Source organism: Dipteris shenzhenensis, chromosome 15, assembly GCF_047967505.1.
Source record: "Dipteris shenzhenensis isolate YYH24624 ecotype China chromosome 15, Dip_SZ_1.0, whole genome shotgun sequence".
Classification (NCBI taxonomy): domain Eukaryota; kingdom Viridiplantae; phylum Streptophyta; class Polypodiopsida; order Gleicheniales; family Dipteridaceae; genus Dipteris; species Dipteris shenzhenensis.
This window is the reverse complement of record NC_141610.1, coordinates 18,307,151-18,330,347: the sequence shown is the minus strand read 5'-3', so window position 1 is coordinate 18,330,347 and position 23,197 is coordinate 18,307,151. Positions and strand designations below refer to the sequence as shown.

General features: G+C 44.4%; 2 protein-coding genes across 2 annotated transcripts; both read left to right on the top strand.

The window, feature by feature from the left end:
- Positions 1 to 13,217: 13,217 nt before the first annotated feature.
- Positions 13,218 to 14,200, top strand: LOC147893485 (uncharacterized). The gene is made up of 3 exons (XM_087386625.1): positions 13,218 to 13,576; positions 13,687 to 13,754; positions 13,879 to 14,200. The coding sequence occupies exons 1-3, from the start codon at positions 13,420 to 13,422 to the stop codon at positions 14,125 to 14,127; spliced, it is 474 nt and encodes a 157-aa protein (XP_087242751.1). The 5' UTR covers positions 13,218 to 13,419; the 3' UTR covers positions 14,128 to 14,200.
- A 5,776-nt stretch (positions 14,201 to 19,976) lies between these two features.
- Positions 19,977 to 22,902, top strand: LOC147893484 (uncharacterized). Its single transcript, XM_087386302.1, has 5 exons — positions 19,977 to 20,246; positions 20,460 to 20,554; positions 20,620 to 21,400; positions 21,457 to 21,552; positions 22,297 to 22,902. Exons 1-5 carry the CDS (start codon positions 19,977 to 19,979, stop codon positions 22,900 to 22,902), a joined length of 1,848 nt encoding a protein of 615 aa, XP_087242428.1.
- The last annotated feature ends 295 nt before the right edge of the window (positions 22,903 to 23,197 follow it).

Sequence of the window (23,197 nt, the reverse complement as noted above, 5' to 3'; positions counted from 1 at the left end):
CTTCAAACCTCGATAGAGCTCCTCCTTATCGAAATCGACAGAATTGCGGGAGCGACGAACAAGGACTGACGAACAATGACGGAGCAACGGAGATGGATGGAGCCGGAGGTTCCGGGTAAGGTTTTTTTAATGTAGCATTTTTTTTTGGCAAAATTTTATTTAAATTTTAGTTTATAGAAATATCTAATTTAATTATAAAATATTTTAAAATTTTAAATGCATTTTAAAGATTTTTTAAATTATTTTTTTAACTACGTAAGTTTTTATTTAAAATGTGAAAACCTATATATTTTGTTTTAAAATCATCTATTAAAAAAAAGAGAGATTAAAGTAGTTTTTATGTTATTTATTAAATTAGTGATTTTTTTATTTAAATAAAAAAACGTTTAAATTTTATTTTTAAAAATCATCTTTTTTTAAAAAAAATAAGAGTTTAAGGTAGCTTTTATATTATTTAAGTTAGTGAAGTTTTTATTTAAATGTGAAAATGTATATATTTTGTTTTTTAAAATCATCTATTTAAAAAAAGAGAGATTAAAGTAGTTTTTATGTTATTTTTTAAATTAGTGAAGTTTTGAATTAAATATAAAAACGTTTAAATCTTGTTTTTAGAAATCATCTATAAAAGAAAAGAAAATAAGAGTTTAAAGTAGCTTTTATATTATTTTTCAAGTTAGTGAAGTTTTTATTTAAATGTCAAAACGTATATATTTTGTTTTTTAAAATCATCTATTTCGTTTATTTTAAAAAAGAGATTAAAGTGGCTTTTATATTATTTTTCAAATTAGGAAGTGTAGCATTCTTTGAAAATGAAATAAGACCAAGGATGTACATCTAAATCCCTTTTTTAATACACCATTAAATAACTATTGTGTGTGCATCTTCCATTGAAGAGTGGAGCAACTTAGAGCATGTAGGGAGTGCATGTGTTGCATTTGCAACATAGCACTATTGTAGGCATAGCCACACATTTGGCCCATCTACCGTTAGGTGCGTAGGATGATTCCAACGACATCCTACCTCATCAAGGAGTACATGACTAAGTGTAATCAATCAAACAAATAGGATGATTTGAACAACACATTCACCTACACATCATTTTCAAATCATATGGTGCGAGAGGTTGATGCAAGGAGAGGGTAGATCATGTGGCTAGCAATCCCTTTAGGTGGCATGTGAAACTATAGAAATAGGAAACTAGGGAAGGTTGTAGATCTATGTATGGATATAGTTACATAGACAAATACAAAGACTTATGTGATTCCATGAAACCTTGTCATGAGCTTTTGCAAAAATTCAATCAAAATTGGCTAGCTAAAAGTTTTCATTATGCAAATAGATTATTAAGTCCCATTGAATAGAATATTAATTTTCATTATCCAAATAGAATATTAATTTCCATGTGTTTTTTTGTGCATGTGCTAGCCAACGCGCAAGTTCTGGCACCACTGTTCATATGCAGATAGCGATTTTGAGCGCTGAGATGAGAGCACTACAGGATGCTAGGGCACCCCCTCACTTGGTTGTGAGTCTCAATTCAGTCATTGATGCTCTAGGTCGATTAGACACAATTGAGGACGTTTTGGACACCTTTCAGGCACAGGATGTGGTGGTCATGGCTTGGGTTGGAGAGCCTTGTTTGAGTGTGAGTCACCTCACAGGCAAGCCTTAGAGGATATGTTTTGGGATGGTCGCACTGAGGCAATGCGACCACGATCAGGGCAGCCCTTTTATATGTTACATTGTAGGGACCCTGTCATAGCAGCACACATTTATTCGAGATATCTCACTGTGAATGGTGGTCGATTGCCTCACAACCGTGAAATAGCCAGGTCATTTGCCATGCAGCTATATGTCGAGTTTGGTGTGCTTGGTCATTAGGTAGACTACCTTAGTACCCGTCCAGGATTAGGAGCGGGACATGGTAGGATGGGGCTTCAGGAGCGTCAGACTGTAGGTGTTCGGCATCGATGCGAGGCACTAGAGCTGCACACTATCCCTGCACTGGCACTGCGAGCTGTTGGAGGATGGATTAGGGGGGATATTCATTCAGTGGCCTCATCCTTGCACGACATGGTCTCTGCCCTATCGAGATCACTTTCAATTCCACCTCCACATCTATGGAGCCTCCCACATCTACACCACCTCCCACATCTACACCGCCTCAGCATGAGTTTAATACTTGAGATGCATGGATTGCAGAGTTGGAGGCATTGTTGGCTGAGTCTAGGGCCAAGGTTAGTTATTCTGATTATTTTAGTTTATTTTTTTGTTGCGTGTTTTGTTTGAACTGAAGTTTTTTGGTTCATTCTCACCATGTACGCGACATGTTTGCTTGGCAGGCACATCTATTGCGACAGGATATGGAGTCTCGTGTACGACAGTTGGAGGCAGATTTGGAGGAGCAGAGGATTCGGGCACGCATAGCCTACCATCGTCCGGAGCACTATATTTTACAGTTGAGACATATTAGTCATGATCCATCTCGCCATGGGATCCACCTCAGTGTGGCCTTGTACCGTGCTCCTCCTGTAGATGTGCCGACTAGGACACTCATAGATGCACTAGTCATAGCTAGGCTTCCTACCGCCACTTGCATCCTTTGCCACGAGGATTTTGATACTGTAGGGTGGTTTGGACTAGGGTGCGGCCACATCGCACATCTCCATTGCATGACCTGCCACATGGTGGTAGGATCAGTGTGCCCTGTATGCTTTACTGACATTGACGTGGCCACATACAGAGGACTAGGCATGGATGATCTGTATCCTATTCATCGTCAAGCCATTGATCCATTTGCCCGCATGGTCTTGATAGAGCACTACAAGGAGGAGGCATAGAGACCTTTGCTGCAGCAGGAGGGTGCTGATACTTCAGTGGTTGCACCGTGTGTTCCGCGACACTTCTCATATGGTGATTTCATGCCAGGTGATGAGGCACGAGCAAAGGAGGCACGTCGTATTGAGCGAGAGGCAGAGCTTCATATATCATTGCAACAATGGGTGGAGCAGCATCTTGGGCGGGGTCGAGACCATGGGGCCGAGACCAGCGTCTTCTACATGTAGAGACGATTACTTGCACTAGATTTGAGGCACAAGTATTCACAGATGCATGACTTTGGGAGCTGAGGCGCACATACATAGAGGAGGCGAGGGAGGCAGAGATGGCAGCGATGGCTCGTGCAACATGCCCTCCTCTTCATCAGGATGAGGCTGGCCCATCTGATCCAGGAGCATTTTGGTACTTTCATGATGTTGTCCTTACTTTTATGATGTATGAGCATTTTGGTACTTTCATGATGTTCTTCTTACTTTGTTTATCTCACTTTATAGTTTGTTCAAATATAACATAAACATTTAAAATTAGGAGTACCTTTTTGAATTTTAGATATCTCAATTCACACATCTAATACATATGGTATTTTAAAAATAATGCCATGTGAAGTAATTGTAAACATTATGCATTGAAAAGGTGTTCAAGTATAAGGTCTCTCTCTCTCTCTCTCTCTCTCTCTCTCTCTCTCTCTCGTGCTATGAACTTTATCATTTTGAATATTATATTGAATTTTGTATATATCAATGCTTACAATTATTACACTAATAGTGTCACTAATTTTTGAAAATTTTAGATTAAGAAAAAAATGTCAATGTTTAGAATGGAATGGTGCTCATTGGTAGTAACATGTGTCAAACATTAATACATGATTATGTACGATTGGTCCAAAATCATCCCCAATAGATAAGTCCACATGTGTATTTGGTTAGTACGTACGCCATTTTTCATACGTAGTCACTAGTACGGATTGTAAAAATCTATGCATTATACCTTCCATGTGGCACATACCAAATCAATTGGAGACCCAATCTTGCGTGGATGTAGGTCTAGGGTAGCCTAAGAGCCGTGCAAAGTTTCATTCCCAATAGATAAGTCCACATGCATATTTGGTTAGTACGTGCGCCATTTTTCATACGTAGTCGTGAACTAGTAGGGTCTAAAAATGTACGCATTATACCTTCCACATGGCACATACCAAATCAGTTGGAGACAAAATCTTGCATGGATGTAGGTCTAGGGTAGCCTAAGAGCTGGGCAAAGTTTCATGCCCAGTAGATAAGTCCACCGACGTATTTGGTTAGTATGTTTGCCATTTTTCATACGTAGTCACTAGTAGGGAGTGCATGCAAAAATGTATGCATTATACCTTCCACGCGGCACATACGAAATCGATTGGCAACCAAATCTTGCATGGATGTATGTCTAGGGTAGCCTAAGAGCTGTGCAAAGTTCCATCCCCAACAAATAAGTCGACATGCGTATTTGGTTAGTACGTGCACCATTTTTCATACGTAGTCACTAGTAGGGATTGTAAAAATGTACGCATTATACTTTCCACATGGCACATACCAAATCATTTGGAGACTCAATCTTGCGTGGATGTAGGTCTAGGGTAGCCTAAGAGCCATGCAGAGTTTCATCCCCAATAGATAAGTCCACATGCATATTTGGTTAGTACATGCACCATTTTTCATACATAGTCACTAGTAGGGATTAAAAAAATGTACGCATTATACCTTCCATGTGGCATATAGAAAATCATTTGGAGACCAAATCTTGCATGGATGTAGGTCTAGGATAGTCTAAGAGCCGCGCAAAGTTTCATCCCCAACAGATAAGTCCACATGCATATTTGGTTAGTATGTGCACCATTTTTCATGCGTAGTCACTAGTAGGGATTGTAAAAATGTATGCATTATACCTTCCACATGGCATATACCAAATCAGTTAGAGACCAAATCTTGCATGGATGTAGGTCTAGGGAGCCTAAGAGCCGTGCAAAGTTTCATCCCCAACAGATAAGTCCACATGCGTATTTGCTTAGTACGTGTGCCATTTTTCATACATAGTCACTAGTAGGGATTGTAAAAATGTACATATTATACCTTCCACGTGGCACATACCAAATCAGTTAGAGACCAAATCTTGCATGGATGTAGGTCTAAGGTAGACTAAGAGCCGCGCAAAGTTTCATCCCCAATAGATAAGTCCACATGCATATTTGGTTAGTACATGCGTCATTTTTCATACGTAGTCACTAGTAGGGATTGTAAAAATGTACGCATTATACCTTCCACGTGGCACATACCAAATCAGTTAGAGACCAAATCTTGCATGGATGTAGGTCTAGGGTATCCTAAGAGCCGTGCAAAGTTTCATCATTAACAAATAAGTCCACATGCATATTTGGTTAGTACGTGTACCATTTTTCATATGTAGTCACTACTAGGGATTGTAAAAATGTACACATTATACCTTCCACGTGGCACATACCAAATCAGTTGGAGACCAAATCTTGTGTGGATGTAGGTCTAGGGTAGCGTGAGAGCCATGCAAAGTTTCATCCCCAACAGATAAGTCCACATCCGTATTTGGTTAGTACATGCACCATTTTTCATACGTAATCACTAGTAGGGATTGTAAAAATGTACACATTATACCTTCCACGTGGCACATACCAAATCAGTTGGAGACAATCTTGCATGGATGTAGGTCTAGGGTTGCTAGGTAAGAGCTGTACAAAGTTTCATCCCCAACAAATAAGTCCACATGTGTATTTGGTTAGTACGTACGCTATTTTTCATACGGTCACTAGTAGGGATTGTAAAAATGTACGCATTATATCTTCCACATGGCACATACCAAATCATTTGGAGACCAAATCTTGCATGGATGTACATCTAGGGTAGCCTAAGAGTTGTGCAAAGTTTCATCCCCAATAGATAAGTCCACATGCGTATTTGGTTAGTACGTGCACCATTTTTCACGCGTAGTCACTAGTAGGGATTGTAAAAATGTATGCATTATACATTCCATGTGGAATATACCAAATCATTTGGAGACCAAATCTTGGGTGGATGTAGGTCTATGGTGGCCTAAGAGCCGTGCAAAGTTTCATCCTCAACAGATAAGTCCACATGCATATTTGGTTAGTATGTGTGCCATTTTTCATATGTAGTCACTAGTAGGGATTGTAAAAATGTACGCATTATACCTTCCACGTGGCACACACCAAATTAGTTGGAGACCAATCTTGCGTGGATGTAGGTCTAGGGTAGCCTAAGAGCCGTGCAAAGTTTCATTCCCAACAGATAAGTCCACATGCATATTTGGTTAGTACGTGTGCCATTTTCCATACGTAGTCACTAGTAGGGAGTGCTTGCAAAAATGTACGCATTATACCTTCCACGTGGCACATACCAAATCATTTGGAGACCAAATCTTACATGGATGTAGGTCTAGGGTAGCCTAAGAGCCATGCAGAGTTTCATCCCCAACAGATAAGTCCACATGCGTATTTGGTTAGTACATGCACAAATTTTCTTAGTCACATTTTTAAAATGTCCTAAAGCACAAAACACAATTACAACATAACTACTAATAAACAATTTTTTGTTTTGCAAAACCAATAAATCCCATTGAGAAGACAATGGACATCATGTATAAAATAGAATCTAATACAATGATGTGTATGAACGTGTATAAAACCATCATAGTGAAATATAAAATATGAGTCCATGAAAATTACAATGGTAGAGTCACACAGTGAGCCTATACATATCGAATACAAAAATATGTAATCAACTAGTGATACCTAATAAAAATCTAGCTGATCAACTGATGATCCCAAAACTATGATATGTAATGTGCTACTCCTCAAGATGGCTCTCATGCTAATAGTTGCAAGTATGCTCTCATGATCCTCCACTGCAAGGTGCCATCGTGGAGTGGACATCACCTTGCGAGTGCGAACACGACTCAAAGTAATCTTGATCGCAACAGCAAGATGAGAATACATGTATGCCTCCTAATCCACCATGTACTCCTAGAACTCAATATAATGACCATGCATCTGTATCTGCTAAAAATAGTGGCCACCTACGATCATGCTATGAGCATCGAAATGCATCCCATGCCCATCCACTATATCCTCATTCAGCACACTCTTCGCCATAGAGCATCGCAACAAGTAATAATCCACACCCTCCTCATTGCCCTCCAAAGCAATGACCGCGAAGATATCACCAATACGCAACATATCTGTAAACTAGTCATAATCTCTAGAGGAACTGAATCCCGCATCCTGATCATCATGTACCTCCTCCCAAGGTTGGAAGGGAGAAAGCACTCGCTGTGCCCATGGATCGGCCCATGGTATCATGGTGCACCCTCCCCAATCATCATCAATGCATGCGGAGCAAAAACATGCAAACCGTCGAGAAAAGATCCGAGGTGAGAGTCACCTATGCTCCTGATGGAATGGAAATCAAGAGTGCTAGACACTGAACGACAATCAAAAGGCCTAGACCGATCAAGATTCCTAATGTCCACGCACCAAAAATACCGGCTCGCTACCCTATCATCATGCAACTGAAACGAGGAGATAGCACTAGTGGATAAGTGCTGGCTGCACCATCGCACTACATCATGTGCATCTTTGAAGCGATCGACACTGTGACGCAACTGGTATCGACGCAAAGCACGCTTCACGCAAACACCTGCACCATCATGCTCTCCCTTACCGTGCCCTGTCTCGAAGTAGCTCCATGTGATCGAAATGCCTATCTCACAGTGCCATCTGCAGAATTAATAAAACTGCCTAGCAGATTTGAACTGACCACCACAGCCGTCTGACCAGATCCAGCACCATTGCCATGTGACACCATGATCCCTCAAGAAACTATCATGCAAAGTGAAGCAATGCTGCACAAAATGGGCATCATGCGATCGATCATCACTAATGTAGAAGTGATACTCTCGCACAATGACACGTGAGTCCATGATGCTATCAATGTCATCCACATGAGCTTGTGCATGATGATAGCTAATGTGCACAAATATAGAAACCTACAATATGGCATTGAAAAAATATATGACTATTGAAATAATTCAATATAATGAGGCCATAAAAAAACCAATAACTCAATCACACGTCACCTGTTTGGAGAAATAATACTCCGATTGGATCTCATGCTATGGTGCAAAGGTATAATTCTCTGCAAAGTCCACCACTGAGACAACCACCTCTATAGGAATATCCTCAAACATGCACGGTACTGACGATCCTCCCATTTCGCAATGTGTGAGTGGCGTATGTAGCAGTATAGCTTCCCTTGAAAACTGTCAATGAATACAACACGTGGTGTCTCCTTCCCCACAAGCTGCAACCTCCTCGATTGTGCACCACCATCTAATGTCAGGGTACTATACTCATACTATTGCCAACGAACCATCTGCATGTCACAAGTATCTAGTGCAACTCATGGCACTCTAGCAGAGTCACCACACAAAGTACACCTGCCTTCCACACAATCAAGGGAGGAATAAAGCATTGCCATCTCATGTACACAATATGGAATGAATGAAGTCATGAGGGCTAGTAGGAACCACTCCCCTATGACCATCAAGGGAACGGAATACATCATATATCAATCCAAAATCCACATGGTAGTGACAACAACACGTGTCACGCTCCTGAGAGCATCGCACAAACCATGGCCTGCATTGCTCAAATGACCTTTGGCCAATCCTAAATTCTATGTGTGCCTCTACAAACTGAGTATACAACTCAGTCTGGGAACACTCCAAAAAACATGCACCATGCTCAATGTACACACCGCGTGACACCCTCTTCCACAATGCCTTCTTGAACACTAGGGATGCTCTGCAATGCTCATCCCAAAACTATTGTATCAAGGGCCTAGTGGAATCATCCAACAATCGATCGCTGTGAGGTGCACGACCACTCGAAGCCCACAGAGCATCAGTCTCACTATCCTCTCTGGACTCTACCTCCTTATCATGCTTGCTCGCAATGTGTGCAATGCAATCTAAAGAAGATGTGAAGCAGTACGCACATGGCCTGTCATATGAGGTCTACTAATGGCAGCCACAATAGCATGACATGCTGCCAAGGCATCACTAGAGTTCCTATGCTTAATAGAAGCATAGGAACGTCAAACACTGCTAAGGACCTCGCTACATACAACCAGTAAGCCTCCTACACTCTACCAAGTCAGGGTGATCAATCAGGGATGTGAGAAGAACAGACTACAAAGCTGGAGTAAGGTCACTAAAAAAAGACACACAATCTTGCTAGTACGACGACGGATAGTGGACTTCGGCAAGTCACCTCGTGAAGCAACACTCCTACTGCAAGGTGGTGCAAGGGGATCAATGGGAGATGGTAGGGTGGAGGGGGGAAAGGAGGCGCCAAGGGGAAGGGGGGGAGGGGGGAGGGTGGAGGGGGAAGAGGTAGAGGTGGAGGGCAAAATGTAGGTGGCTAGGGGAAGGGCGGAGGCTGGAGGTAGGGGAGTGGATGAGGATGTGGAGGGGGGGACAATGGAGGTGGGGGTGGGGGTGGGGGTGGGGGTGGAGGTGGAGGTGGGATGTAGAGGTGGAGGTGGATCGGTGGTGGCAACGCGAGCTCTAGCTCTAGAGGCTCTCTTGCGCTCACGAGCCTTTCGCTTGTGCTCCTCATCAATGAGATTTGGGGGGGGTTCCTACATCTTTCACGTCTACTAGCTCTACGGCTTTGAGAACCCATTCTCAATGAAAGTAGGATGGAAGGTGTGACAAAGTGATGGGGAGGCAAGAATGGCTAAGAATGGGTGAAATGAACCAAAACGTGGTGTCTTATAGAGAGCCTGAACTATCCACTAGATTGCTCTTGATTATTATTGGTGGAGAAGGTGCTAAGATTGAAAATAATTGGCTACTAAAATTATGTTTGATTTTGTTTTGAAACTAATTTTTGTGGTCTACTCAAATAAGTTGATTTTAGTCATATTATATATGCATGGAATCCAATGTTAATTTTGAATATTTGCATCGTTTGACTTTATTTCAGTTTAATATTCACATAATATATGTGCCTATCTTGATTAATATTTTCGTTAATGCAATTTCAGAATAACCTATGTGATAAACCATGATAATTTGATTATTTTGCCACTTCCAAATATCTCCAAATACCTCGATCGTGGTCATAAACCATGACAATTTGATTATTTTGCCACCTTTGGATACCTCCAAATACCTCGATCGTGGTAATAAACCATGACAATTTGATTTGTCATTTGATTATTTTGCCATTTCCAAAAACCTCCAAATACCTCAATCGTGGTATTCTATGCCTCATGCACATCGTGGTCATAAACCTCGATCGTGGTATTCTATGCCTCATGCACTCAAATCACATGCATGTATAACTTACCATGCATGTTGATGATGTGGCTCGCCATTATCATGATGTGTATACATGTGGCTGATGTGGCACCATGCATGGTGATGATGTGGCAATATGGTGTGGAATATATGAGTCTCTTCCGTGACATGGAAATGTGATGTGGCATGATGAGTTGGCATTCATGAGGTGGTAGATTGACATGGCAAATTGAGGTGGAGGGATTGGTGACATGGCAATGTTGACGAGGTATGCCAAGGTAGCAAGGTGTGATGACATGTCTCCAAGAGCTCTTATGATGTGGAATGATGAGGTGGAACATGTGGCTGATGTGGCAGCACGTGTGGCAATCTAAGGTGACATGGCAAGGAGTAATGTCACATCTCCTTGATGACATGGCACCATGCGGTCTAACAACATGGCATGGTTGCAAGGCAAAAATAGATGACTCAGCCTTCCACATGGGTAGCATGCACACTCCAAAAGCTTGCCACTAGGGTCGGTGATGCTCCTAGCCTACCTCACCAAGCCTAATACCAAGCCTACCTTGTCTTGATATTAGGCTTGGGTGGCCCTTTTTCCCCCACAAAAGGGAGATTTCACTCTTGGAGGCCATATTGTATGTTTCCCTTACTCAAATTTAACCAAAATTTTTTCCTTTTATTCATCATGTAGAGGACTAAAAATATTGACATTTTTGAAATATTTGGTCGTGTTTGAGAATTACTAGATTTATATTTAATATTCTTTGTTGATCCTCTAAGGAGTAAAAGTAAAAATTAAACTTCAATCTTCCTAAATCTAACCGTTGGATTTGGGATTTGATAATTGAACCACACACCCTTATGTGCCTACTAACCTTCCAATGAATTGGATTTTCTTAATTATTCAAAATACTAAAAAAATGTGGTGTGCTACTAAAATGCATGTATTTTATGACTTTATAAATAATTATTTATAATTAGATAAATCATTCAAATAATTACCAATCAATCAAGTTAAGCTCCACATAATGTAAAGAGACCACCTACAAAGTTTTAATAACATTTAATCTAAAATGAGTGAGAAATTTAGAATTTAATATGACACTCTCTGTTCGAGAAAAAGGTGTGACCGCCCTGGAACCATGCCATGTGACACAAAGAAATTTTTTGTGTGTGCATCGAATTTTCGATTAGACTATACCATTGTGTGCACAATAGCATGTGTGATGTTATGTCTGAAGACTTTAAAGTCTAGATCCATAGGGAAGTAGGTGAGATTTGCATTTTTGTGTGCTAAAAAGCTTGTTTTTCCACCTCCTAAGGATTGGGGAGTGAACAAAAAGTGGACACCCTTAGCTTGCTACTTCCCTTGACAACCCAAGAACTGAGAGCTAAAGGAACACAAGGGAAAGGCCTTTTTCTAGCCTATATACGTTTGATTTTCATATATATTATTTTGACTACTTATAGTTCTTTTACACATTTTTATGATGTCCTCTCTTTTTGTTTTTAATGCAACTATTACTTTACCGCCATGAGGGGGTAATTAAGAGATTAAGAAGTTTGAACATGATGATGGACAATGCTTCTAGGGGCCATACTAAATGCCATGTTATCATGGTTCCAAGAATATTGTTGATGTATTAATTCAAGTGATAATGTCACATGCATCTCAATTTAAAAGAACAAGCATCCAACCCCTGGTAGGAAATAAAAAAGCATATGGACATGGGTGATTGTGGACCATGTGCATTGCCATGCCTTGTCTTTCTTCTAATTTCTTTTTTGCTTTCATTTTATTATGATACTATGTACACTAAATTCGGGACTCTTAGCAATATACCAAAACACCCACCCTATACCTTGGGGTCTAGGGTCCATGGTTCAAGATAGGAAAAAGTGTGGTTAATCCCACTATAGACTATTCCATTCTAAACTAGTTGGTTTAGATTCCAAACCCATCCTATTTCCATCTTAAACTAGCCCATGTGATAAATCCCCTTATGGGTTGTCAGCTTTTTTAAAAACCGTGCTAGGGTTTATATTATCAAGGTGATATCAACACACTTTGTCTATCTTGTTAAAAATCAAGGGATCCTACTTTGGCTAACGTAGCTCATTTTTTACTTTATGGTTGACTATTTACGTCTTCAAGGGATGACTCATCCTATGCAAGTATAGAGCGTGGGTTTAACGGAAGAAGTTCTAAATAGCAAAAAATCTACTCTTTACATAATAATTAATAGCAAAAAATCTACCCTTTACATAATAATCATGTTCAAGGGTTTTTTGATTGGGACACGGTAAGTTTATGGGGTTTCAAGTAATGACCCCCTTGGAGATCTATGTGTACTTGATCTTTGACCCCCAAGCTCCTACACCCTCACGACTCTTCCCCTCTCCCTCTCTTCCATGTCTCCTTCCAATGAATAGCTCCTCCTCATCTCCCGGAGGGAAAACCAGGTAGAGGGAATGGAGTACCATGGTGCCTCCCTAAGAGGGGCAATTACACTCGCGAAGGGGTTTTTCAACTGGAGCAATATAGATACCTTACGGTAACTCAACCTAGCTCAAGTATATATACCTATCACAAGTATCAATAGTGTTGAGTAGTTGGAGTACAAAGCGAGGCATACGTGGTCTTCACGTTTTGACAAATCGCACACAATTCTCTCCCAAACGCTCAATTGAAGTCTCTTGTGTCTCAATCTGGCTATGGTGGTGTAGCTCACATCCTCACCTCCTAAGTCTCAATCTGGTTATGGCGGCCTAACCCACATACGGCTGGCTCAGTCTCACCTCCTCAGTCTCAATCTGGCTATGGCTATCTAGCTCACTTCCTAGCTCAGTCTCACCTCCTCTTGGCTATGGCTATGTAGCTCGCAGCCTATCTCTCTCTCTATGGAAATCTCTCTCACCCTCATATACGCTTGCTCCCTGAGAGCTGGTACGCTCCATGGCACATCCATCTAGTTCCCTGTGAAACGCACCCAGCTGCTGTCGCTATTTCGTTCGTAGCTCCCGCAGCATTCAATCTACAACTCCTCATCTATCCATCGCTCTGATTGGTAGCTTCGATCCTTGTTTTACTTCCCCCGCTCACCTGTAGCACATGAGCACCTCCCTCTGCTCGCAGGCTCACAGCCCCTGCTGACACTCCCCAGCTACTCATTCCTTGCTCGAGTTTCTTCCACCATGCGGCCACCACCCCGCCTCATCGCCCCACTATCACCTCATCCCTCTCTTCCCTGCCCCAGCGCCCTTCGTCGCTCATGCGCCTGCATCGCCGCCTTCATCGCCTTCCAGATCGTCTGTGCATCATCCACCTTCGATTCCCGCTCCGAGCTTGCCGGTGAGAGAGACGCTTTTCTGTATTGCTTGATTAGCTGTACGAAATTCTTTCTTTCCTGTTCAATTTGAATATCCAAATCCTCATTACTGCTCGACCTCTCGTGCACCCAGGCGAAATCAGCTTTAGCTCCAAAGACCGGATTCGTTATCATCCCGCAGATGACAGTAATTTTGATCAGGTTCTGCTTGCTGACTCGCTATTGCATAAGCATATTCTACAATATAGTCTACAACGATGAGTCTCGGATGTCATTAGGCGTAATAAACCCACCGATATGCCCTTACACTTCAAAGCTTCTACAGAAATTCAGGCACAAACGTTTAAATCGACACAGATTCGCAGAAGTCGAGACGCAGCTGGGTTCAAGGCCTCCTAGATGCGAGAGCAAATGCAACAGCTGCCAGCCATGTCAAGCAGTTCAGGTGCCAGCCACACCTCAAGATCACAAACGCCCGACTCCGTCAAAAGGAAAATTTGCAGCACAGTACAATTCCAACTATAAGCCGGAAGATTGGAAGTGCAAATGCGGGAATGTGTTTTTCAATCCTTAGAAGGGTGTAACAAATTTCCTACGTCTCGCTTTGGTGTTTTTTAAAGGCCTTCTTCTGAACTCTTTAAGCAAGCTTCTCCCAGATAATTGTACAAAAGAGCGCCTTCTTATTAGAGCTTGGCATTCCAAAGGTTCAGATGCAGCTTTTAAACATTGAACGAAGGTTCCGATCATCTCCAACTGGGCCTTTCTTTTGGAAGTGTTAAAATTTTTACGTGCTGGATTTTGCATTCCGTTTCCGTTAGAACTACTAGAGGGTTGGATTATTTGAATACTACACGATGAAACTCGAGTAGTAGTATCTGTTGGACATTTTAGAGAAAATGTCTGTTTTTCCTGATTGCTCGGAGAAGAAGAGCGTCTGTGGCCAAAGCTGGATGTTGACCCAAGTTCTGCTTATAGTGATTTCAACACAGGCACAGAGGGACGTGGTACAAATCTACTAATAATCACAACAGGTCCGAAATCTGTCCAAAAATCACGAAAGCATCAGTTCCTGATTCTTTGACAAGGAGGCTTTAGTTGGATACAACTTCCCATGTCTTGTCAATTACTCGAAAGCACACTCTCTCTTGTAAGTTGTGGTCGCTTGCTTGTCTAGAAACACGAAACTTGCTCGCTGAGCAGTATCCTGTTACATGATCGGAAACCTGGTCAATGCTGATCATGAAGTTATTGAGCCACCAAAAGTCAATTCGCGCGATCTGATAATACACATTATTAGCAGTGGATAATGACTAATAAGTATGAGTAGCTCTTATGGGGATCGGCGTCATTTAGCGTTCTGAAAAGAATTCTAATTCTAATGTCTGAGTCTTAAGACTCTGAGCTCTTGCGGAGCCGCACAGTCTGGACTCTGGAGTCTGCACCTTCCGGACTCTGAATTTTCTGCCTGTGTTCGACAGACCTTTGCCCAGCGTGCGGCCTTCATCATGGATCGACAGTGCACGGCTTTGTGCGCAGTAGCTGGTCTGCGCCTTGCTGCTCAAGCTACTACCCCGACAAAATTTGTGCTGTAAGCAGAAGACACCGCAGATCTAGCTAGCTTGTGTGTCGCAATTTTTTAAATCAGTGTTGCGAGATACGCTAAGTATAAGCATCTTCAGCGGACGACCAGTACTTTAGGTTCGTCCTTACCCCGGCATCGGAGAATTTCGATTTTCCAAAATGCTAGGGACACTAACATTATCATTCTCCTCCGAGGAGTCTCCCTTTCAACAATGTTGGGCGATTTGCAAGCCCAACAGGGCAGGCCTGGCCCAGGCCTCTTGGCCAAGCTGCAGCTTGCAGAGTGGCAACACATCAAGATGGTAATCGTGCACACAAACTATCATTGAGCCAAACACATTAATCCTATCGAGGACAGCTGCAAATGCAGTGCAAATTAAGGGTCAGAGTCGCAAAATTCAGCAGGCACAGTACAGGACGCAAAACAAATGTTGCTGTTGTGAAAGCAGGAATGTATGAATTTCTAATCCCTGATTGCTCCTCAGAAATGGATTGATGATGGGCTGATTACAGAAGAACTTGGGTTGCCTTTTTCGTTATAGAACTCGATTGTTTCATGGAAAATGTGCTCGTGATCGCCGATGGGTCTCGTCGTTCCTTAAGATTCATGGCGAGTCGCGACGGTTTGCAAGCGAGAAGTGACGAATTATTCGATACAAAACGATGGTTTTCGCCAAACAAAAATCGTGGACAGAAGCATGGTAATTAGGAGTGCGCCCGATCCACGGACCAAACGCAACAACGATAGTTTGTGTGCACGATTATCAACTTATGTACGTGAAATCGAACGAGTGGCGAATGTATCACGTGCGCGCATGCGAGCGCGCGTGTGTTTTGTGTTAGATGGGCATGGAAATTTTGCTTCGAATGCTTCAATATTTATGAAATTGGTCCTCCTCACTCGCTAGCGATGACCAATTCCCTGTCAAAGCTCACCAATAACCACGTTTTTCCTCTCGCCCCTTCTCCAAGGAGGAGCGTGAGGAGCAACTTAAGTCCACCACGTTTGTAATCTGCCCCCGCCCACTCTGTAACGGGTGGCCCGTTGACAAGGGACTGAGCCTCAGTCCGCCCCTCTTCTATCAACATCCCTTGGACTCGACATCGGCAACAAGGAAGACATCCTTACCCTCTTTTGGGTCAAGGGGAGGATAACCCTTGACATCCTTAGACCTAACCAAGGGGAGCAGCCCATGGTAAGGTTGGACTCCCAACCTTGGCCTTGAGGGGGCTCAATTCAAACGGGTGGATTTGAATTGATTGGCCCTCAAGGTAACTGTTGGAGAGAGAAGGTACCAAGGAGGAATGAGGCCTTAATGAAGGCGGCTGGACGTTGGAGCCAAGGGAGAACTCCCTCCAAAATCCAAAAACACTCATACGCAGGATGCAGTCCAGGGTGAGAGACCAGAACTGAAGAGCATGCAAGAGCTGTGAGCTCCTTTGTAATCCTGAGAGAGAGAGTGTGAGATCTTCTTCTTCTTTTATCAATGTAATTTGCCCTGTGGCGTTTTGACCACAGGGCTCCTTCCTTTTGAATGCCAAAACATTCGTCTCCCTGAGTGTCTTTTGGAGTTCTGGAAATGAAGGTCGTTGACAGCTTTATCTCGTATCCCCCTCCCCTTCGTTGAGCGTTGCAGGTGCAGAGTGTTTTCGAGGCTCTCCTTCGAGCCAGGGCTTCCCCTTGGCTTGGAGAAGAAGCCCACGAAAGGGTGTCACAAACAGAAGGCTGTGGAGGGCGTGGTGATCATCGAGGCGTCATCTCAGGACACCGTTTCGACGATGCAGAGAGTCGTGTGAAGAGCGTGGTGGATCATTTGGCCCAGAAGCTCGTGGAGATCCGGAGACCCCTCCAAATATCTCCCCTACCAAACGGCAGGGTGTGCGGAGCCCGGATCTCAGAGAACGATCGCTCTGAGATCCCGCCATCCACCGACGGAAGCGGACGGAACTGCAGTTCCGTCGCGCTCCTGACGTGGAGGCTTAGCACAGAAGCTCCAAGGCTCCATTCCAGGAGCCCTTTGGTACAAGGGAGCGTCCCACCGACGGGATCACGTGGCCGAGTCCACGATCATAGCGAAGCCTCGGACTCTTCGCCCTAGCTCGACGGACATTTAGCACCTTGACGGAATCCTTCGACGGAGAGGACCTCACGACTGATTGCAAGACTCTAAACCGACACCCTCGCGTCTACGAGAGCTCACCGATCTGGAGAGGAGGGGCGACGCTTCAGATAGCCGGTTCGACGTGCGCATGGCGACGACGAGCTCGCCATAGCTCTAAGGGCCAAAGTTTGCTATATAACCGTAGTGTGGAGAAGTATACGCAAGCAAGGCCATGGCCCCGGTGGCTAGCCGGGCCGTGAAGTATTTCGAGCACTAGCCTACAGGTCGCGGGTTCGACTCCGGGCAGGGGAGACAAGTCGCGAGCCGACGAGGGGGCCGAACCCCTTTTGCTAATCAACCGAATACATAATATATACTACGGGCTCTATTGGTTACACCAATCGTGACTAGGTCCCCGTGGTTAGCTCAGCGGTTGGCGCTTCGATAGTTATCCTCGAGGTCTCGGGTTCGACTCCTACGCGCGGGGTGCACGACCCTTTTGGCGTGACTACGTGTGAACTCACAAAGTATAAAGAAAGAGGTGCACTTGGTTACATCAACCAAGTGGTTGGCTCAGTGGTTGGCGTGACGAGCCCATAGGCAGTTGGTCGCATGTTCGATTCCGCCTCTCGACTGCGCAGACTAGAAGGACGCGTGCGTGGAGCCAAGGTCATTCATGCTATAAGCAAGTGGGAATCTTTTGTAACTAATAGCAAAGACCAGCCCACTTGGCTAGCCCGACGAAAAGTTCTGCGGATGGTTACTTGGAGGTTCTGAGTTCGATTCCGGCGGGTGGCCTCGCTTTTTGGCGGGACAACTAACTTTGGAGGCACAGCCAATTCATTTTGGCGGTTTTGCTAACTTAGCCCCAACTAAGTTTAGCTAGTCATAACTAGCCAGTTAAGGAGTTTTGGGGAGCTAATTTCTCAGGTGTCTTCCCGCACTCGTACCTAGTTTCCGGAGCCTAGGCATTGCTTTTGCTCCACGGAGGTTCAACAAGTGTTTTGGGAAGGAGAGGCTCTTCAGGACCGTAGCTTCCAGGAGGAGATCTATGCTCTTCGTTTGAGCATCTGAAGGAGCCCGGCAGCTTTGTGAAGGTGAAGGATATTCAGTCCAGCAAAGAATCCCGTCAGTAAGTCACTGGCAACTCCACGAGATCAAGTGGATACATTGGGATCCTGGTAGGGGACCAAACCGGGGAGCAAAGGAAAAGAGAAAAAAGTGAAAAAGTTTAAGGGAAAACTTTGCCCTCGTGACAGTGGTATCAGAGCTGAAGGACTGAGCAGAGTCAGTCCCCCCAAAGGTATCAGCTTGATAGGAGTTGACAATTTCTCCCATAGGCAGTCCAGCTCATTTGAAGGCCACATTTCATGGATGATTCAAATGAAATAGTGGGTGTTGAGCCCAGCAACACCAAGAGTAGAACTAAACTCAAATTCCGTGAGCACGAAGCAAGGCTTGAGGCCATAGAGCTTGCTCTAATTGAGCTGTAGATTAGCCAGGGGCTGCTACAGCAACAACTCTCAGAAGCTAAGATAGAACTTGCACATATGATGAGCAAGCTGATCAAGGATGATGGAGGTGGACCACTTGGGAAGCATCGGATCAAACTCAAGGAGCCCGAACCATATACGGGCACACGGGAAGTCAAGGTATTAGAGAATTTTATCTATGACATGCAGCAATACCTTGCCCTTGCCAAGATAACCGAGCCCCAAGAGCAAGTGGTCCATGCCTCAACCTACTTGGTGGATGACGCCAAGCTTTGGTGGAGGAATTACAAGGAAGATGAGAGAACCCACCGCAGCTGATCGGCTTTACTACTTCATCAAAAGGCTGAGGCCTTGGGCACATGATGAGCTCATGAGAGAGCATGTAAAGACCATGGCGGAAGCATACGAGGTAGCGGACCGCCTCATCGATCGGCAAGAAAAGCAGCATGGTGAGAGACAAGGTCAAGCCAAGTCCAAGCCAAGTGGACAAGGGATTCCCCCATTCAAAAAGAAGAAGTTCAAGTGGTTTGGCTCCAAAAAGAAGAAGTACCGCCCTATGGGAGATGTTCCAGCTGAGCAGGCCAAACCTAAAGCTACTGTGGCCCAAAAAAGTAAAGGTAAAACAGGTACTATTCAGCCCAAAAGCAGTGTGGGATCAGCCAAAGCTTCATCCAGTCTTTCAGCCCCGAAAGGGAGTGGCTGTTATATCTGCACTGGAGCCCATTTTGCCAGGGACTGCCCTATGAGACAGTCACTTCAGACTATCCAGGAAACTGAGAATGGACAGCCCACACAAACCATGACCCCTCTTCAGCTTCTAGGGGCTATGAGTGAAGATCAGGTAGCTTCTGATCTGCTGTTCATTACTGCTACAGTGAATGGATGCCTAGTGAGGGCTATGGTGGACAGCGGAGCTAGCCATAACTTCATCACCTCCAAGAAGGCCAAGGAGATAGGACTGAAGGCTGAAATCAGTAAAGGTAAGGTCATGAAGATGGTAAACACCCCGGGACAAGCAGTTGCCAAGGTAGCAAAAGGGGTAAGCATCCAAGTAGGAGGCTGTTCTCACAAGGCAGAATTTTCAATAGTGGAGATGGATGACTTCGACATGGTATTTGGGAAAACATGGTTGAGAGCCAATGATCAACAGCCATGATGAACAGTTAGTTTTCTGCAAGGAAGGAGGATGGAAGGTGGTCAAAGCCTCAAGGCAAAAGGGAGGTCCTTTGCCTCAAGTCCTCTCAGCTATGCAGTTGAAAAAGGCAGTAAGAAAAGGACAGCAAGCTTACCTTATGGTTATCAAAGAGCATGAGGAGAGTTCAGCTTCATCTAAGGGACACATACCAAAAGAGGTGCAGGGTTTATTGGCGGAGTATGCGGACATCCTACCTGAGAAGCTCCCAAAGGAGCTTCCTCCTAAACGGGAGATTGACCATAGGATAGAGGTATATCCAGGATCAGACCCTCCAGCCAAGGCACCTTATAGGTTGTCACAGGAAGAGAACAAAGAGCTGAAGGTGCAGTTGTAGGAATTGCTAGAGGCCGGATTCATCCAGCCCTCCAAATCCCCATACGGAGCACCCGTGCTCTTTGTGAAGAAGAAGGAAGGGGACCTATGTCTATGTGTAGACTACCGGGCCCTTAACAAAATCACCATCAAGAACCGGTATCCTCTTCCTGACATGAGGGAGTTGTTTGACTCTCTAGTGCATGCAAGGTATTTTTCAAAGATAGATCTCAGATCAGGGTACCATCAGATCAGAATTGCAGAAGCTGATGTGGAGAAGACCACCATGAGACCAAATATGGGTCGTTCGATTGGAAGGTTCTGACCTTCGGGTTAACCAATGCCCCGGCAACCTTCACGATGCTCATGACTGGTATTTTCAGGGATCTTCTAGATGAATGCATTGTCGTCTATTTGGATGACATTCTTATCTACTCCAAGAATCTCAAAGAGCATGTAAGGCATTTAAGAGAAGTGTTTGACAGGCTGAGAGCAAACAGGCTGTTTCTGAAAGAGAGCAAGTGTGACTTTGCCAAGGAGACCATCCACTTTCTGGGGTTCAAGGTGACCCAAGGTAAACTCATGATGGATGAGAGCAAAGTGAAGGCAATAGTAGATTGGCCTACTCCGAAGGGTGTACATGATGTGCGGGCCTTCAATGGGTTAGCCTCATTCTACCGGTCCTTCATAGATATGTACAGTGAGATTACAGCCCCCCTCACTAATCTCACCCACAAGGATACACCGTGGAAGTGGGGTCCCAAGCATGAAGGTGCTTTTCAGAAATTGAAGGAAGCCATGAGCAGCCAGCCCATCCTAGCTCTTCCAAACTTTGAGAGGCCCTTTGAGGTACATACAGATGCTTCCGATTTTGCTATAGGAGGAGTACTCCTTCAAGATGGGCACCCCATAGCTTTCGAGAGTCGGAAGTTGATTGATAGAGAAACCCGTTACCCCACTCATGACAAGGAAATGACAGCAGTAATCCATTGCTTGAGAGCTTGGAAGCATTATCTACTAGGCAGTAAATTCACTGTTTTCACAGATAATGTCACAACATCATACTTTGTGACACAGCCCAAGCTATCACCCAAACAAGCTAGGTGGCAAGATTTTCTGGCGAATTTCGACTTTGACATCAAGTATAAGCCCGGTAAAGGGAATGTAGTAGTGGATCCCTCTCCCGAGTTCCCTACCTAGCTGCAGTTCAGATTCTGCAGGGATCTACAGTTCTGGAGGAGAACAAAGCAGGGTATGGAGAGGATGAGTTTGCCAAAAAGCTACTCGGGACTGATGCAAAGAGGCCACACATAGAGGTACGTGATGGGATCATTTACTTCAAGCAGCGGAGAGTGTATATTCCATGCATAGGAGGCTTGAGAAAGAGGATGATCCAGGAGCATCATGAACCACAGTGGGCAGGCCATCCGGGACAGCAAAAGACTCTTGAGTTACTCTCAAGAAATTTCTGGTGGCCACTGATGGAGAGAGATACAGATGCATATGTAAGAACATGCCACATTTGTGGGCAAGACAAAGCCGAAAGGATGAAGCCAGTAGGGCTTCTTCAACCACTCGACATTCCAACAAAGCCATGGGAGAGTGCCTCCATGGACTTCATCACATGTCTACCGAACAGCGGAGGACATACGGGCATATTTGTAGTGGTGTGTAGACTCACCAAGCTGGCCCATTTCATTCCATACATGGGTACACTGGATGCCCCAGTAGCAGCAAAGCTCTTCTTCAAGTTCGTGATTAAACACCATGGTCTACCCAGGGAAATAGTGTCTGACAGCGACGGACGGTTTACTGGCAGTTTCTGGAGTACACTGTTTGCCATGTGCGGGACAAAGCTTGCATTTAGCAGCTCGTATCATCCTCAGTCTGACGGACAAACTGAGAGGACCAAATAATTTGTGGAGGACTTTCTCAGACACTATGTTCAGGGAGACCAGGCTGATTGGTACATGCATCTGGATGCAGCAGAATTCTGCTACAACAACTAGCAGCATTCCTCTATAGGATTTTCCCCCTTCGAATTAGCTTATGGGTATCAGCCTTTGGCTCCGGGGGAAGCAGTTGTACTATCTACTGCAGGAGGAGTAGCTCCAACAGGAGGAGCCTTCCACGAGGAGTGGATAACTAGGCTTAAAACTACCCGGGAGCAATTGGGTAAAGCTCAAGACAGGATGAAAAAATTTGCAGACCGGAAGAGGAGGCATGTAGAATATGAGGTTGGCAAGAAGGTCTACCTCAAACTGAACCCTGAGCAGTTCAGCATGCCAAAGGAGCTCATGGATCATCTTGCGTGTAGGTACGATGGGCCATACGAGATCCTTGAGAGGGTAGGCAAGTTGGCTTACCGTCTACGACTTCCTCCCCATCTACATATTCATCCCACCTTTCACGTCTCCATGTTGAAGGGTGCTCAAGAAGATGATGATCCAGATCGTGAGCAGAGGAATAGAGGTCCGGCTCTACTGATGAATCGAGGAGAGGGTGAAAACCTCGAGAGCATCATGGCACACCGTGATAGACCGAATGAGTTTGGGCCTAACAGGTTGTACCACTGTCACTGGAAGGGGCAGCCTTCAAGTGAAGGACTCATGGAGGACGGAACCTTCTCTATGGCCGTTCGTCGACATCGTGCACGGCTACAATGATTCACACCCCTTTCCAAAGAAGCGAGAGAGTAAGACAAAGAGGGGGGGAATGTAACGGGTGGCCCGTTGACAAGGGACTGAGCCTCAATCTACCCCTCTTCTATCAACATCCCTTGGACTCGACATCGGCAACAAGAAAGACATCCTTACCCTCTTTTGGGTCAAGGGGAGGATAACCCTTGACATCCTTGGACCTAACCAAGGGGAGCAGCCCATGGTAAGGTTGGACTCCCAACCTTGGCCTTGAGGGGGCTCAATTCAAACGGGTGGATTTGAATTGATTGGCCCTCAAGGT